The 19037-nt window shown below is 39.8% G+C and overlaps 1 protein-coding gene across 1 annotated transcript; it reads right to left on the bottom strand.

The window, feature by feature from the left end:
• Positions 1-1124: 1124 nt before the first annotated feature.
• LOC107983664 (uncharacterized) lies at positions 1125-15814 on the bottom strand. The gene is made up of 6 exons (XM_062962258.1): positions 15599-15814; positions 12413-12799; positions 7488-7626; positions 3565-3606; positions 2944-3000; positions 1125-1350 (listed from the first exon to the last, which is right to left on the bottom strand). The coding sequence occupies exons 1-6, from the start codon at positions 15651-15653 to the stop codon at positions 1347-1349; spliced, it is 684 nt and encodes a 227-aa protein (XP_062818328.1). The 5' UTR covers positions 15654-15814; the 3' UTR covers positions 1125-1346.
• Positions 15815-19037: the final 3223 nt, after the last annotated feature.

The following is a 19037-nucleotide window of genomic DNA, read 5'->3' as shown; positions in this document are numbered from 1 at the left end:
TCATCCACCTTTGGCTTCTGAACCTGATTCAGAAATGAACTTTGACCAGGATGAAGCTTATTCTGACTTTTTACCTAGCTCCTTCCAATTACAGCTGCCGGCTGTTGATAGCTCAGATGATTCTTTAATTGGGAGAGAAACTGGAAATATTACTCCTATGTCTGAACCAGATGTTCTGAGTTCCCCAGAGAATGTGTCCTTCAACAGAAGGGAGTTTCTGCATCGCCAGAGATCAGAAAAGCAAGGCCTCCGAAGGAGTAACCACTTGGCATCCCAAGGGGATAATGGATAGAAGATTCCCTTGGGAACCTCTGGGGAGTTTGGCTTCCCTTCCTTGTGATCAGATCTAAGTTCCATAAAAGTGTCTTGCACCGTGAACACTTTGCGGTGTCAACGTAGCTATTTCCTGAGAACAGTTCACCGATTCTATCAACAGCTCTTGATTCTATCAAGCTAAGTTTCCTGTTCCTGGAGGCCAAGCCGAGCCACGACTCGCGAGTAGACCCAGAGTAAATATATTTCCTTGCCTTGTTCCTGAATCAAGTTTTCCTTTGGATTTATAATTGCTTTAATAAAGATATAGTGTGTTATATTGGCTCTGGTCTGGTTTTCGAGTGCTCACGCTGCCTTGGGGTGCAACAAAATGCCTATATATATCTGTAGCAGAGGTTAACAAATATTTCAGTGGAAAATGCATATGTAAGAGTAATGGGTATATATATAAATATTCTTCTTCCTTCTTCCCAAGGGCTTATTTTCCTTTTTAAAACATTCTCTTGGTTAAGAGGGAGGGAGGTTTTGGAAAAACAAACACACTGATAAGGGAGGAGAGAAATATATCATATATTGCAAGCCATGGCTTCCAGGCTTCCGCTGCCGGCTTGATCTTGACCAGATTATAAACCGAGCTGATAAAAAGGGCTGAAAAACTCAGCTTATTTTCGAGTATATACGATATATGTTATTTTTACTGTTTATATGTTCATGCCATCAAACTGCTGCTGTTCTGTAAGGCCACTCTGAGTTCCCCTCTTGGGGTGAGAAGGGCTGGATATAAATGAAGTCAATAAATGAATAAAATTCATCCAACGGTCCCAGAGGAAAGAGCACTGCGGAGGCCAAAGTGGTGGACACTGGAGGTTTTTATTTCATCCCCGGATATATGATGGGTTTGTCTTTCCCTCCCGGCAACAACGGGGTCTGGATGGGGGCAAAGGATGGTCAAGACGTTTGGGAAGTTATCCTGGAAGATGGAGCACTTTGTCTTCTTTTCCGTCTTCTTAGGGTCTCGGGAAGAAAGTCCATGGGGTCCAGGTGGATTCCAGGTGGGAACACCTGGGCTGATTTCACCTGGGGAGACAATAGTCTCCGATTTAATTCTTATTTTTGGAAAAACTATTTTGCAGTTACTGTATGTATGGCAACCCTAAAGTAAACCTATCTCAGCCACTCTGTACATACACATTCACTCCCATACACTGCTCCAAATTCCAGAGTTCTCCCAAAAAAAAAGGATATTCCGCTTCTCACCAGCCACGAATGGAGATTATGGTTTATTCAATCCAAGCCCTTGTGCAGTGGCAATGAACCTGGTTAGATACTGGGCCCATAACCCTTGTCATACGATGTGCTTGTATATGTAGTGACTTATAGTTTCCAAATTACGACCTCCCTGAACTGCTGCAAGCTAGATATCAAGTGTTCCAGAAGCAAGCAAAAACACAGAAGAGTCCTTTCACAGCAAAACATGCTTCTCCCCGTCTATTAACAGAGTCTAACTGCCAGCATCTGACCTTATCTATACACTGTATAGTAAACTTGTGCATTCAGGTTTTCACCCAAAATATCCGAAGGCTTTAATCTTCACCATTGCAATACATATAAATATACAATCAGAATACGCAGATCCACTTTCTTTGTACTTGCAAACAATCAGAGTAATCAGAGAGTCACATGCAACATAGGTAAATACTCACATTGAGTCACACAGGAGAGAGAAAGATGGATTCTTTCCACCTCCTTCTATAGCCACCTGCTGATAGGTCATTAAAAAGGGGAACTGGCTGATGTAACCCCTTTGCAATGACAATGGTTGAAACAACCCCTTTGCAATTATTACCGGCTGATGCAACTCTTTTGCAATTATTACTGGCTGATGCAAGTCTTTTGCAATTATTAACGGCTGATGCAAGTCTTTTGTAATTATTACCGGCTGATGCAACTCTTTTGCAATTATTACTGGCTGATGCAACTCTTTTGCAATTATTACCGGCTGGTGCAACTCTTTTGCAATTATTACCGGCTGATGCAACTCTTTTGCAATTATTACCGGCTGATGCAACTCTTTTGCAATTATTACTGGCTGATGCAAGTCTTTTGCAATTATTAACGGCTGATGCAAGTCTTTTGCAATTATTACCGGCTGATGCAACTCTTTTGCAATTATTACTGGCTGATGCAACTCTTTTGCAATTATTAACGGCTGATGCAAGTCTTTTGCAATTATTACCGGCTGATGCAACTCTTTTGCAATTATTACTGGCTGATGCAACTCTTTTGCAATTATTACTGGCTGATGCAACTCTTTTGCAATTATTACTGGCTGATGCAACCCTTTTGCAATTATTACTGGCTGATGCAACCCCTTTGCGATGATTACTAGGTGATGCAACTCTTTTGCGATGACACTGGCTGATGCAACCCCTTTGCAATACATCTTACCTCACACAATGACTCAGCCATTACCACACCCCTTAGGTATTGCATCATGACATTTACAGTCATTAATTATCCAGGTGCTATCAATATACCACAGGTTCATCAAACAGTATTTTCTTCTATGATTAGAAATGCTGTCCCATTTCTATCTCTCAACCCAATGGGTTCTCATACATGGCAACAAAACCATATAAATGTAACATGTCTTTCAGGTCCAGTACTTACTGGGGTGCAGGTACAGGTCCAAGGTTATGAATGCTTAGTCTCTGCTGGCTCCCAGGTCTAAAAAGACAGATTGTATTGTGATCAATGGGGCCAAACCTGTTCCCCTCCCTCCCATCCTCCCCTCCATCACTTCAGTCAGGATCTATGGCAACAGAGAATCCACTTTTATGGTGCCCTGATCCTTAAGGTTCTCCCCTACATTGCATCCCTTGCACCCCATAGTACACTTGTCCCCATGTCCTTGATTTTATATCACATGTCTTTGTCCGGATAATTTGTGCTACTTCTGACTTGGTGTCCATATTTTCTATTACTTTTGTCTTCATGCCCATTTTCTGTTACTTTTTTCTTCTGTCTTCATGCCCATAGTTTATATTAATATACTTTATTTATATTCCGCTCTATTTCCCTGGGGGGACTCAGGGCAGATTACAGAACACATATTCAGCCAACATTCAGTGCTTTTATACAATCAACAAGGACAGACAATACATAAAGAGAGGTAAAGGCTTTGTTTGTTTGTTGTTTCTCCCTGGCGATCCCAGTATCCCAAAGGAAAGTCTAGTTTTCCCTAAGAGAAATGTCCACACTCCTATTGTTTCCAACTGGCTTGGTACTTACTTGGATGTTGTATGGGGGCTTCTACCTTCTCCAGAACCAAAGCTATCCCCAAGGAAAGAAAGAAAGGAAGAAATGAGTTCACCTTATACATACCTGAAAGAAAACTTAATTTAACCAAACTAAAAGTTGATGTGTGTGTGTGTTTCATATATTTACCAGTGGAGGTACCAAACATTGCCCAAGTTTGCCTGGGTTTGCATTTTGTAATGGTATTTATTAGTAAACTAATGGTTAATGTTTTGATTATAGGGGTGGTTCTCTCATCAGACTGAAAAACAAAGCAGTACTTTCTCTGTCCCTCAGGGATGGAGCACATTTCACCGATTTAGCTCTCCATGGAAACCCTCTACTGACCTCTTGTGGTCACAGTGACCTCTAACAGATATATAGATAGAGAGCATTATACACACACTTTGTAATTGGAATACCAATGATGATGATTTCCAGATATAGCTAGATAAGTAGATATTTATTTATTTATTTATTTCTCACATTTATATCCCGCCCTTCTCACCCAAAGGGACTCAGGGCGGCTTACAGTAATGGCAACAATTCGATGCCCATATAAAATCAATATCAAACAATGCATAAACAGTTAAAAACTATTAAAATACAATATAAATTACAATATATAAATTTCAAACATAAAATCAGATCCATTCATCCTAGAGAAACCTCATGCTTTGTGAACACTTTTATAGAGCCAACCACCTGTATTATTTGAAGACAGGAGAAAGAGATTAGTAGAATAGTTCTTCTGCATATTAATTATAAGATGTTCTACACTTTGGCATGAATAACATATATGCTGTTTATACACATTTTGCTCATATTAGGAAAAACAGATACGGTGTAAGGAAATTTTCAGATTACTAAATGTATGTATTTATTGCAATAAGAAAAATGGTGTATGATTTCTATAATAATAATAATAAAAAAACTTTATTTATACCCCGCCACCATCTCCCCAACGGGGACTCGGGGCGGCTTACATGGGGCCATGCCCAAGACAATACAATAAACCATAACATAATACAATTAAATAATACATTACATAAAATAAACAGTACAACATAAGATCAAAACAGCAATATAACACGAGCGGGCCGCATGAATACTACATTTAAAAACTAGATTGAAAATTAAAACTCTGGGTGAGAAAGGGATCAGAATAAAACCTCGAGGGACGGGACATCAGATAGTGAACCAGTCTAGAGGATAAATATCAGGGGGGAGTAGCATAGAACATTTACTCTCCGAAAGCACACTGGAAGAGCCATGTTTTTAAATCTAAGATTTCTAATAATCTTAAAACCAAGAACCAAGATATAAATATATAGAAATACTGTTAAAGATAGAGTAGTGTAGTACACTCTGTGTTATTGTAATGCCAATTATGTATGTATGTATATTCTATTATATAAATGACAGTTATGACCAAATGCCAGGTTAATATGTATGTGCTGGCTCATTATGTAATGTCTTGTCTCTTTTTTTGTCATTGAAAGAATACACATTCTAATTTTCAACCATGAATTTTAAACATACGTGTATTGGTATGTATTACTTCAATGTGTTTTAATCTTCATTCCTTGCCTTTATGTGTTGAGTGTTGCTTTGTGTCTCAGCCCAGAGAAAAAAGAGGGATATAAATTATTATTATTATTATTATTATTATTATTATTATTATTATTATTATTACTATTTAAATGATCTTATATATGTGTTTTAACTATGGTCTACCCTGCATCCAGCCACATTGTATGACACAAAAAACAAGATAGATATGCTGGATTTCGTATCACAAAATCACAAGCCAAACACTAGGACTGTGTGATGTATTTTCAGATAATGCGCGCAATAATGTTATTATTATTATTATTATTATTATTATTATTATTATTATTATTATTATTTAAATGATCTTATATGTGTATTTTAACTATGGTCTACCCTGCATCCAGCCACAAGGATTCACAGTTAACAGACATTAATAATAATAATAGTAGTAATAATAATAATAATAATAATAATAATAATAATAATAATAATAATAATAATAATAGGGATGGGAGGGGGATGGTAGATGGTGCGGGAAGAGAAGGGATCTATGTTAATTGCTGTAAAATGTTTCATACATATGTCTATGTTTGTTGCTTTTATAGTTTTAATTGTTTTAATCTACAGTTGTATGTTTTTGATTTAAATATGTGATATATTTTTATATATATGTAAGGCATTGAATATTGCCATTTATTATGTTGTAAACCGCTTTGAGTCCCCCCAGGGGTGAGAAAAGCGGTATAGAAATGCAGATAATAATAATAACAACAACAACAACACTGTTTTTAAGGCCAAGTAAGCGGGTCTTGTGTAGTGTTGTGCATTTTAAATCAATTTAATGTTTTTGTAGGTTTTAGTTATACATTTTAAAATAACACTTTTAATGTTTACTAGCTGTGCCCGGCCACGCGTTGCTGTAGCAAAGTTGGTGGTAGTTGGTAGTTGAGAAATTGGTGGTAGTTAAGGTAAAGGGTAAAGGTTTTCTCCTAACATTAAGTCCAGTTGTGTCCGACTGCACACTGAAGTGGATTATACGGCAGTGTGGTGTCAAGATAATCCAGTTCAAAGCAGATGATATAAGATTATAAATGGGTTATATAGCTTTGTGGAAGGGCCTTGAGTCTACACTGCCATATAATCCAGTTAAAATCTGATAATCTGTGGAAGAGGCCTAAGTGAGGCCTAACTGCCTGTCCCCTGGGCTGCATGGGTTGCTAGGAGACCAAGTGGGCAGAGCTTAGCCTTTTAACTGGCAGCAACTGGATAAAAACAATTATTCCTCTCCCTCTAATTGGGATTTTCTTTTTCTTTTCTTTTTGTTGTATGAATGTAGAGGCCTGGATGAGGGGTTGTGCTGCCAAGTTTAGTGTTTCTGGGATGTGTAGTTTTGTTGTTTTGTCCTAGGCCGAAATTTCAATACCCTTTTATATATATATAGATGGTCTTTAGACTTAAAATTATATATTGTGTTGTTTTTCCATTACTCGCCACTTTGTATGCCTTCTAAAAAGAAAAAAAGTATAATAATAATAATAATAATAAATCGCACAGACAGACTACAAACAGAGGAACAACTATGTGGCCCAAATGATCCACTGGAACTTATGCCTCAAGTACCACCTCCCAGCAGCAAAGAACTGGTGGGATCACAAACCTGCAAAAGTCTTGGAAAATGAGCACGCAAAGATACTGTGGGACTTCCGAATCCAGACTGACAAAGTTCTGGAACACAACACACCAGACATCACAGTTGTGGAAAAGAAAAAGGTTTGGATCATTGATGTCGCCATCCCAGGTGACAGTCGCATTGAAGAAAAACAACAGGAAAAACTCAGCCGCTCTCAGGACCTCAAGACTGAACTTCAAAGACTCTGGCAGAAACCAGTGCAGGTGGTCCCGGTGGTGATGGGCACACTGGGTGCCATGCCAAAAGATCTCAGCCGGCATTTGGAAACAATAGACATTGACAAAATCACGATCTGCCAATTGCAAAAGGCCACCCTACTGGGATCTGCATGCATCATCCAAAAATACATCACACAGTCCTAGACACTTGGGAAGTGTTCAACTTGTGATTTTGTGATATGAAATCCAGCATATCTATCTTGTTTGCTGTGTCATAATAATAATAATAATAATAATGATGATGATGATGATGATGATGATGAAGGGAAACTGAGGCCAGGGCTTTGAAACATTTCGAAGGAGGGCGTATCTATCTCGCCTTTTCCCATAACATTGTGCTGGTCCATGTGTACCCTGTGTTTTAGGATAACGGTTTGCTTTTACGTCTTGAGTTTCTCCCCCAAAATATGATGGATCCATTGGAAATAAAGAACAAGAGATTAAATTAATATTACCTTTCTGATTGTTTCATGGTCTGGTACGTGATCAGGGCTACGATTAAGACGGACCCGACCAGGCAGCCGACGATGATGCCCGCCATGGTGCCCACAGCCATGACCCTTGGCTCTGGTTTGTGTGGAGTAGTAGTGACCACTGGGAACACAAGGAAACACCATTAGGACTGCCATAGGATGTTGGGACAGGTTATCCACCCCTATAGCTTTACTCAAGGGCTCTGCTTTTGCCAACTCATCTGGAATGCCTTGCTGCCATAAGCCCCGGAAACGTAAAAAAAAAAAAATGACTATAACTCCCATCATCCCCTTTCTGGATGTAGGACACAGAGATCTGCGATCCAGGAGTTACTCTCGTTGGATGAACTTCACTTAGACCTCTTTTAACAAAATACAATATATATATTAGGGCTGTGCAATCAAAGAAAAATATGTGTTGTTGAAGGCTTTCATGGCCGGGATCACAAGGTTGTTGTATGTCTTTCGGGCTGTGTGGCCATGTTCCAGAAGTATTCTCTCCTGACGTTTCGCCCACATCTATGGCAGGCGTCCTCTGAGGCTGTAAGGCATGGACAAACTAGGCAAGGAAAGGACTCTTGCCACACCCTGGACTCTCCACAGATCTATATATATATAAAAGGGTAATGAAATTTCGGCCTAGGACAAAACAACAAAACTACACATCCCAGAAACACTAAACTTGGCAGCACAACCCCTCATCCAGGCCTCTACGTTCATACAACAAAAAGAAAACAAAAATAAAGTCCTAATTAGAGGGAGAGGAATAATAGTTTTATCCAATTGCTGCCAGTTAATATAATAATAATAATAATAATAATAATAATAATAATAATAATAATAATAATAATAATTTATTTATACCCCGCCACCATCTCCCCGTGGGGACTCGGGGCGGCTCACAATGTTACAAAAATAACAGCACAAATACATTAACAATATACACAGTTTAAAACACAAGAAGATGAAAAAACAAAGGTTTATACAACAGTAATAATTTCAAACAACCACCAATGCCATTCAGTCAACTTCAAAGTTGGGGGGGGGGGGACTATAGCAGCAATATAAGATAAAATAATTAGATTAAAAGGCTAACCTCCGCCCACTTGGTCTCCTAGCAACCCACTCACCCCAGGGGACAGGCAGAGTTAGGCCTCACTTAGGCCTCTTCCACACTGCCTATAAAATACAGATGATCTGATTTGAACTGGATTATATGGCAGTGTAGACTCAAGGCCCTTCCACACAGCTATATAACCCATTTAGAATGTTATATTATCTGCTTTGAACTGGATTATCTTGACTCAACACTGCCATATAATCCACTTCAGTGTGTATTTTATCCAGCTGTCTAGAAGGGGCCTCATACTTCGCCACAGCAACGCATGGCTGGGCACAGCTAGTATATGTATATATTTCCTTTCCTTGCCGAGTTTATCAAAAGTCTGCAGAACAAGCCCTAGGAGGAGCGGCTGAAAGTGCTGGACATGTAGAGTCTGCAGAAGAGAAGGCTGAGAATAAACATTATGAGGGTCATGTATAAATATGTGAGGGGAAGTCATAGGGAGGAAGGAGCAGGATTGATTTCTGCTGCCCTGGAGACTAGGACGCAAGGCAACAATGGCTTCAAACTACAGGAAAGGAAGGAGATTCCACCTGAACATCAGGAAGAACTTCCTCACTGTGAGAAGGGCTGTTCACCAGTGGAACTCTCTGCCCCGGACTGTGGTGGAGGCTCCTTCTTTGGAGGCTTTTAAGCAGAGGCTGGATGACCATCTGTCGGGGAGCTTTGAATGTGATTTTCCTGCTTCTTGGCAGAATGGGGTTGGACTGGAGGGCCCATGAGATCTCTTCCCACTCTATCTATATATATAAAAGGCTAATGAAATTTCGGCCTGGGACAAAACAAGAAAACTACACATCCCAGAAACACTAAACTTGGCAGCACAACCCCTCATCCATGCCTCTATGTTCATAAAATAAACAGCTCCAGCTACTCCAGAAAAGGGCCAGGCTTTGAGACTGCAAGGCTATTCACTGCTATTCCACCTGGCCAGCAAAGGATATAAATCCCTATAATCATTATAGTGATTCTATAATGTTATGATTCTATGGAACTCATTACCAAACTAGGGGGTTATTCTAGTGTCGTTAGTGAAAACTTCGTTACTATAACGAGTGTAACAAAACCTCGTTCGTTTTCCGTTCTAGTAATTGCGCAAGTGGGGAAACTTCAAGGGCTCCTTCGTTTTTACAGCTATTTGGGTGAAACTTGCTACAATGTTACATCTACTGATTTTAGGGAATTTCTTTAAGTTTTGAAGGGGAAAAAAAACATTTATAAAGCCACAACAGCTATTTCACTGAATGTCATTATTATTATTATTATTATTATTATTATTATTATTATTATTATTATCTGTAATTGTAGCAGTAGTGAATGACTGAGGATGGTGCAATATCACTGCCTTGTAGCGTTTTAATTTTTGTCTACTTTTTATCATGTTTTTATCATGTTTTCATTGTTTTGTTTTTATAGTATATTTCTTGCTGGTCCTCGTGGCAGAATGTAAGCCGCTCTGAGTCCCCTTCGGGGTTGAGAAGGGCGGGGTATAAATGCATGTAATAAATAAATAATAAACATTATTATTTACTATATTTATACCCCGCTCTTCTCAACCCCGAAGGGGACTCAGAGCGGCTTACAGATTATCAATAAAATAAGAAGCTAATTTTAGGGATGTCTTCCCTGCCCAGCCCAGGGATCTTCTTACTAGAAGTCTCCTTCCTTCCTCCTCTTTGCAGATTCAGCTCTTCATTGGAACTCTGGCCCCATCTCTCTCTCTCTCCCGATTGGTCCTTCTGATGCTGAGCAGAATTCTGGGAAATGTAGTTCAGGGCAGGGCCTTTTGCATTCTCTGCCACAGGGCACCTCGCCTTCCCAGACTACATTTCCCAGAATCCTGTGCTTTCTCAGCCTCTTTCCCACTGAACTCTGCTTTCTCCTTTCTGCTTTCCTCTCCTCGTGGCGAAAGGCCATTCATTTAAAAAGGAAAGGCAGCCTTTTTGGCTTGGCTTTGCTTCCTTGCACTGAAAATGAAACTGACTTTGGGAGGCTTTTGAGGTTTAAAAATTCCAAATGAAAACATATTGGGTAAGTTTCGATTCTTAAGTCTTTGGCACAAGCCACGTCCCGGCGTCGGATATCACCTTCTAAGTTTGAATTTAACCAATTTGATAAGACTTATGGGGACTAACAGCAATATCGCACAGTCCTACTATTGTACATGTGAAGAAATAATAATAATAATAATAATAATAATAATAATAATAATAATAATAATAATATTCCTCTTGGATATCTATCCTTTAGATTGTTCCACTGTTTTATGTCCCTGTTCCCCGTGGTTTTATTCATATGCCTTTCTCACCCGAGTTTTAATTTAGTGTTCATGTGGCCCGCCCTGGTTTTTATTGCTTTTTCTGATTTTGTGTTGTAATGTATATTATTATTTATTGTATTGTATACCTATTTTGTATGCTGACCTTTTATGACTGTTTTTATCAATTTTGTTGTTTTTATTGTTGATTGATTTGTTTTATTGCATTGTTCGCTTTTATATTGTTATGTCTGGGCATGGCCCCATGTAAGCCGCCCCGAGTCCCTTCGGGGAGATGGGGCGGGGTATAAGAATAAAGTTGTTGTTGTTGTTGTTGTTGTATTGCTAAATTGTGTTATGATGTGTTGTTGTTGTTTTATATTTTGTTATATTGTATGGTTCTGGGCCTGGCCCCATGTAAGCCGCCCCGAGTCCCTTCGGGGAGATGGGGCGGAGTATAAGAATAAAGTTGTTGTTGTTGTTGTTGTTGTATTGCTAAATTGTGTTATGATGTGTTGTTGTTGTTTTATATTTTGTTATATTGTATGGTTCTGGGCATGGCCCCATGTAAGCCGCCCCGAGTCCCTTCGGGGAGATGGGGCGGGGTATAAGAATAAAGTTGTTGTTGTTGTTGTTGTTGTGTTGCTAAATTGTGTTATGATGTGTTGTTGTTGTTGTTTTATATTTTGTTATATTGTATGGTTCTGGGCATGGCCCCATGTAAGCCGCCCCGAGTCCCTTCGGGGAGATGGGGCGGGGTATAAGAATAAAGTTGTTGTTGTTGTTGTTGTTGTTGTTGTTGTTGTTGTATTGCTAAATTGTGTTATGATGTGTTGTTGTTGTTGTTTTATATTTTGTTATATTGTATGGTTCTGGGCATGGCCCCATGTAAGCCGCCCCGAGTCCCTTCGGGGAGATGGGGCGGGGTATAAGAATAAAGTTGTTGTTGTTGTTGTTGTTGTTGTTGTGTTGCTAAATTGTGTTATGATGTGTTGTTGTTGTTTTATATTTTGTTATATTGTATGGTTCTGGGCATGGCCCCATGTAAGCCGCCCCGAGTCCCCGTTGGGGAGATGGTGGCGGGGTATAAATAAAGTTGATTATTATTATTATTATTATTATTATTATTATTATTATTATTATTACAGTAGAGTCTCGCTTATCCAAGCCTCTGGATAATCCAAGCCATTTTTGTAGTCAATGTTTCCAATATATCGTGATATTTTGGTGCTAAATTCATAAATACAGTAATTACTACATAGCATTACTGCGTATTGAACTACTTTTTCTGCCAAATTTGTTGTCTAACATGATGTTTTGGTGCTTCATTTGTAAAATCATAACCTAATTTGAAGTTTAGTAGGCTTTTCCTTGATCAGTCCTTATAATCCAAGATATTCGCTTATCCAAGCTTCTGCCAGCCCGTTTAGCTTGGATAAGTGAGACTCTACTGTATTATTAAGAAGAAGAAGAAGAAGAATAAAAGCGCTTCCATTTGGCCATGTAGACGCCCCCAAACCACCAAACCTTTACTGTCTCGCAGGATCAGCAGGAATACTTCTCCAGTCTCAGTCTCGCTGGTGGTGTTCCTGATGATCTTGTAGCTTGCCTGGTCCTCAACGTCCAGCTTGGTGATGTGCAGGGCACAGTTCTCCTTGAAGGACTGCCTCCCATTATATTGATCTGCATTCGTGACCTTACTGTCGGGCTTGAACTCGTTCAAGATGACCCGATTGTATCCCTGCTCTGAACCCTTGAGCCACAGGCAGGAGGTCACGTCCCGCTTCGTTGTCTCTGGGGTGATTGTAACGGAGCCTCCGACCTTTGGGTGCTCCGGGAGGAGTACAACGGTGATGTTCACGGCCGTGGGGTCTTGCGAGTGAGCCACAAAGAAGCACGAAATCAAGATCTGGGCTGGTTGGAGAAGCCAACATTCTGTATTATCTTTCTAGCATAGTCATTTTTAATTTACAGTATTTATATTCCGCCCTTCTTTCTCACCCCGAAGGAGACTCAGGGCGGATTACAATGAACACATATACCGTGTTGGAGTATGGTTGTATTTTGTATGAAATGTAAATCAAGTGTTTACTACTGATGAGCAGGAGTGTGTATTTTTCAGTGATGAAATGGTTAACAGCAGGCTAGTTTTGACTGACAGCCTGTTGTGATTGCTATGACCTATCAGGCATGACTTCCGGCCTTTGGGGGAACTTCCTCTGGACAGAGGAATGTGTTGTTTTTCTTATCTGTGTTCGGCTTGAGCTCTCGATGGAGATGGACTATGAAAGCTATGCTCTGAAGCCGAGAAATGCAACTGTAAATAGATTATGTAAATAAAGTTAATCAACAGTTGGACTTCGTCTGCTGGAGTATTTCTTGACCAGTGCTGTTTCTCAGCAAGGGCATACAGTCTGGAGAAGGAGGTGAGACCGGGATGATGAATTTTTGGAATCCACTCTGCACCCCATCATCCCCTGACATACCGTGTTTCCCCGAAAATAAGACAGTGTCTTATATTAATTTTTGCTCCCAAAGATGTGCTAGGTCTTATTTTCAGGGGAAGTCTTATTTTTCCATGAAGAAGAATTCACATTTATTGTTGAACAAAAAAATGAACATTTATTATATACTGTACAGTAGTTCTCATCCCAAACCAGCGTAACCAGACAAACTGTGAATCCTATCAATAATTTCTTGTTACTACCATTATTTCCTTGTATTACACTCTATGGTATGTACATTTACCAATACTGTGTGCTCAGGTGTTCTGTCCATTGGGCATGCTTTCAAAGAAAAACTTTGCTAGGTCTTAATTTCGGGGGAGGCCTTATATTTAGCAATCCAGCAAAACCTTTACTAGGTCTTATTTTCTGAGGATGTTTTATTTTAGGGGAAACAGGGTATGGCAAACATTCAATGCCAACAGACAAACAACATATATAGACAGACACAGAGGCATTTAACATTTTTTTTCCAGCTCCATGATTCCGGCCACAGGGGGAGCTGTTGCTTCACTATTTAATGGTCGGGGGCTTAACCCGACCCGGGCTTCGAACTCATGACCTCTTGGTCAGTAGTGATTTATTGCAGCTGGTTACTAGCCAGCTGCACCACAGCCTGGCCCATAGTTATATCCCATTATCCACACACACACACACACATACACACACACACAGATCTGGGCTGGTTGGAGAAGCCAACGTTCTGTATTATCTTTCGAGCATAGTCATTTTTAATTTACAGTATTTATATTCCGCCCTTCTTTCTCACCCCGAAGGGGACTCAGGGCGGATTGCAATGAACACATATATGGCAAACATTCAATGCCAACAAACAAACAACATATATAGACAGACACAGAGGCATTTAACATTTTTTTTCCAGCTTCATGATTCCGGCCACAGGGGGAGCTGTTGCTTCACTATTTAATGGTCGGGGGCTTAACCCGACCCGGGCTTCGAACTCATGACTTCTTGGTCAGTAGTGATTTATTGCAGCTGGTTACTAGCCAGCTGCGCCACAGTCCGGCCCATAGTTATATACCATTATCCACACACACACACACACAGATCTGGGCTGGTTGGAGAAGCCAACGTTCTGTATTATCTTTCTAGCATAGTCATTTTTAATTTACAGTATTTATATTCCGCCCTTCTTTCTCACCCCGAAGGGGACTCAGGGTGGATTACAATGAACACATATATGGTAAACATTCAATGCCAACAGACAAACAACATATATAGACAGACACAGAGGCATTTAACATTTTTTCCCCAGCTTCACGATTCTGGCCACAGGGGGAGCTGTTGCTTCACTGTCCACTAGTGGCTGTACTTCCTCATTCCTTTCCTTGTGTTTTGCTGGTAGTTTTTTTTATGATATTGTAAATTAGTTAAATTAGCCTCCCTCATAAAGCGTACCTAAATTTCCCTACTTGACAGATGCAACTGTCTTTCGGGGCTGCATAGGTCAACAGCAAGCCGGGCTATTTAATGGTCGGGGGCTTAACCCGACCTGGGCTTCGAACTCATGACCTCTCTGTCAGTAGTGATTTATTGCAGCTGGTTACTAGCCAGCTGCGCCACAGCCCGGCCCATAGCCATATCCCATTATCCACACACACACAGATGCCAATTGTATCCCAAGTTGTAAACAGGGTAGAACACTTACCCATATTTCATCATATAATTGTTGCCGTTTTCATTGAAATAAGGAAGGTGAGACTATTACACAAGGAAATAACACCTGCCTTTGATTCTCTGGTTTCTGTTGTTGTTTTAAAACAAATTGCTTTACCAAGGAAAGGAGAGGATGAAGAGGGATCCAAATGAAGTTTTATTGTTATTGTTGTTGTTGTTCTTGTTATTATTATAAGGTTATTGTTGATACCATATTGTTTTTGTTGCCCCGACTTTTCCACTTATAGAGCTAGTTTATTGTTTTTCTTTGAAATATGGCAAATATGCAAAAACATTTAACCTACTGATGCCTCAATTAATGAAATTTTATTGGTATCTATTTTTATTTTGAAATTGACCCGTAGCTGCTGCATGTCCCACCCTCGGCTTATACTCGAGTCAATAAGTTATCCCAGTTTTTTTGCGGTAAAATTAGGTCCTCGGCTTATATTCGGGTCTGCTTATACTTGAGTATATACGGTAGATAGATAATATATTTGTATCACGCACACATTGAACCCCAATCTCTCACCGGCTAGAAAGAGGCTCAGCCAAGATGTCCCGCAGCCGCTGCTCAGTGCCCACATGATGTCTGTAACAATTTGAGTGATGGGTCAAGCCTTGGGCATGCTGGGAGGGTCTTCTGTGCCCGGCTTGATGCCCGCGGGGACCCCGTCTTGGGTCAGCCCAGCCCACCTCAACCCCGCCGGCCTAGGACCCCACACTGAGGGCCCCCCACCCATCACAAGCCTTTCTAGGAAGACATCACAAAGCAAAGGGCTCGGCCATTGTGAGGCGGAAGATTCCTCCAAGGTGGGCATTCTCTCCCTCAGGACAGGGCGGCGGCCATGGCAATAATAATAATAATAATAATAATAATAATAATAATAATAATGTGGGACTTCCGAATCCAGACTGACAAAGTTCTGGAACACAACACGCCAGACATCACAGTTGTGGAAAGGAAAAAAGGTTGGATCGTTGATGTTGCCATCCCAGGTGACAGTCGCATTGACGAAAAACAACAGGAAAAACTCAGCCGCTCTCAGGACCTCAAGATTGAACTTCAAAGACTCTGGCAGAAACCAGGGCAGGTGGTCCCGGTGGTGATGGGCACATTGGGTGCCGTGCCAAAAGATCTCAGCCGGCATTTGGAAACAATAGACATTGACAAAATTACGATCTGCCAACTGCAAAAGGCCACCCTGCTGGGATCTGCGCGCATCATCCGAAAGTACATCACACAGTCCTAGACACTTGGGAAGTGTTCGACTTGTGATTTTGTGAAACAATATCCAGCATATCTATCTTGTTTGCTGTGTCATAATAAAATAATAATAATAATAATAATAATAATAATAATAATAATAATAATAATAATAGTCCTAGACACTTGGGAAGTGTTCGACTTGTGATTTTGTGAAACGAAATCCAGCATATCTATCTTGTTTTCTGTGTCATAAAATAATAATAATAATAATAATAATAATAATAATAATAATAATAATAATAATACATCACACAGTCCTAGACGCTTGGGAAGTGTTCAACTTGTGATTTTGTGAAACGAAATCCAGCATGTCTATCTTGTTTGCTGTGTCATAAAATAATAATAATAATAATAATAATAATAATAATAATAATAATACATCACACAGCCCTAGACGCTTGGGAAGTGTTCAACTTGTGATTTTGTGATACGAAATCCAGCATGTCTATCTTGTTTGCTGTGTCATAATAAAATAATAATAATAATAATAATAATAATAATAATAATAATAATAATAATAGTCCTAGACACTTGGGAAGTGTTCGACTTGTGGTTTTGTGATACGAAATCCAGCATGTCTATCTTGTTTGCTGTGTCATAATAATAATAAAATAATAATAATAATAATAATAATAATAATAATAATAATAATAATAATAATAATAATAATACATCACACAGTCCTAGACACTTGGGAAGTGTCCGACTTGTGATTTTGTGAAATGAAATCCAGCATATCTATCTTGTTTGCTGTGTCATAAAATAATAATAATAATAATAATAATAATAATAATAATAATAATAATAATAATACATCACACAGTCCTAAACACTTGGGAAGAGTTCGACTTGTGATTTTGTGATACGAAATCCAGCATATCTATCTTGTTTGCTGTGTCATAATAAAATAATAATAAAGTTCCTTCTGGCTCTGGTGACTCTACTTTGAGGTACAACCGCCTACAAAAGTCATGATGGGAAACTGTGAATGTTGCAATTAGGAAGCTTGATTAGCAATTAAGTGTCCGTGCAGTTGCAAAGTCAATCAGGCAACAACAGCCAGCAAATACCTTTGCTGGTTGACTTTGCAAACTTCATGGCTGCTCAGAGCTAATCAAGCTGACTAATTGCCACATTCACACTTGCTTCAAACAGACAAGGGTTCTCTCTCCCACCCTGGACATAATTCCACAGGTATATAGGGCATGGAATAAAAGTAGTATAAGGGCATGGAAAGAAATCTATACAGATAATAAAAGTGTAAGCTGTGTATGTGTGTAAGGGGCAGAGGTGTTAATTTGCATAACCCCGCCCACTGCCTCACCCTTAACCCTTTCCTACCCTTTCCTGTGGCACACAGTTAACAGAGGAATTAATCAGCAGCTGAACAAAAGGTTTGAGGAAAATTCACCATGATTGACAAGAGTTGTACTTGACCTGCATCCAGAGAGCACTGTGAACCCAACCATCAATGGATCTGGACCAATCTTGCCATGGATGATGGGACTTGCAGTACTTTCACTGATACTGTGACCCCCACCAACAATGGACTGGGACCATACTTGGCACAGAGAAGCCCCGTGACCAACTCAACATACTGCAGGGGTTTAGGGGAATGGACCTTGGTTTTGGGAGTTGTAGTTCACCTGCATCCAGAAACCACTGAACCCAACCAATGGTGTATCTGGACCAAACTTGGCACACAGACCCAACATGGCAGGGTTTGGGGGTGATTGCCCTGGGAATCTGGGAGTTGTAGTTCACCCTTATCCAGACACAGCATTGAACCAACTAATGACAGATCTGGACCAAACTTCAGTGATATGACCTAACATCCCAAAACAAACAAGGCCTTCTTCTAATAACCCGGGCATCGCCGGGTCCCCAAGCTAGTATAATATAAAGGCATGAAGACAAATATATCATAAGGACATGAAGACAAAGGTAATATAATATAAGGGCAAGATGATAAATGTAATATAATACAAGGGTAGTGTTGTAACTCAGCCGTCACAGCCTGTTCTTCAGCAGGAGTTAGAGTTTGATTCAGAGTTTGACTTGGATTTTGGACCCATCCAGGACTTGGATCAAAGCCAAATGCCTTTGCAGGTGCCTGAAGTTGTGGAGCCAGAAAATCCACTAATTGGCGAGCATTCCGATACTCAGTCAAGGTTGGTTTTACCAGATGTTCTTGACGCAGGGGAGGATAGTGGTTTTATTTGGAGGGAATCTTTTGCAAAGGAAAGGAGTCAAAGGGAGGGTATGAGACGGAGCCAAAGGTTGGCTCTCAGGCGCTTTAATGACTTTCCCATATGAAGTTCTGCGCATCCCAACTCTCATTGACTTGTAGCCTTGAGAACTCCTTAAAGGTGTAAGTATGTACAGAGTTTTTGGGGAAAGGTCATAGTAGAAATAGAGAGTATCATGAAGAAAAAAATTAATACAAACCCAGCGACTATACTATTATCTATTTATAATACAGATGAATGGAAAGAAAATGAAAAGAATTTGGTAACAATGTTGCTAACGGCCGCAAGGTTATTAATAGTAAGGAATTGGAAAGGGGAGGTGGAAATTAAAATAGAAGATTGGTACAAGGAAATTTGGAAATTAGCAATAAATGATAAATTAACATGCAATTTAAATGTCAAAAAAGGCCTAAGAAAGATAAATGACTTTGAAAGTATATGGAAGAAATTTA

Source organism: Anolis carolinensis, unplaced genomic scaffold (genome assembly GCF_035594765.1).
Source record: "Anolis carolinensis isolate JA03-04 unplaced genomic scaffold, rAnoCar3.1.pri scaffold_10, whole genome shotgun sequence".
Classification (NCBI taxonomy): Eukaryota; Metazoa; Chordata; class Lepidosauria; order Squamata; family Dactyloidae; genus Anolis; species Anolis carolinensis.
The sequence above is the reverse complement of the archived record's forward strand: the minus strand, read 5'-3'. Positions and strand labels throughout refer to the sequence as shown.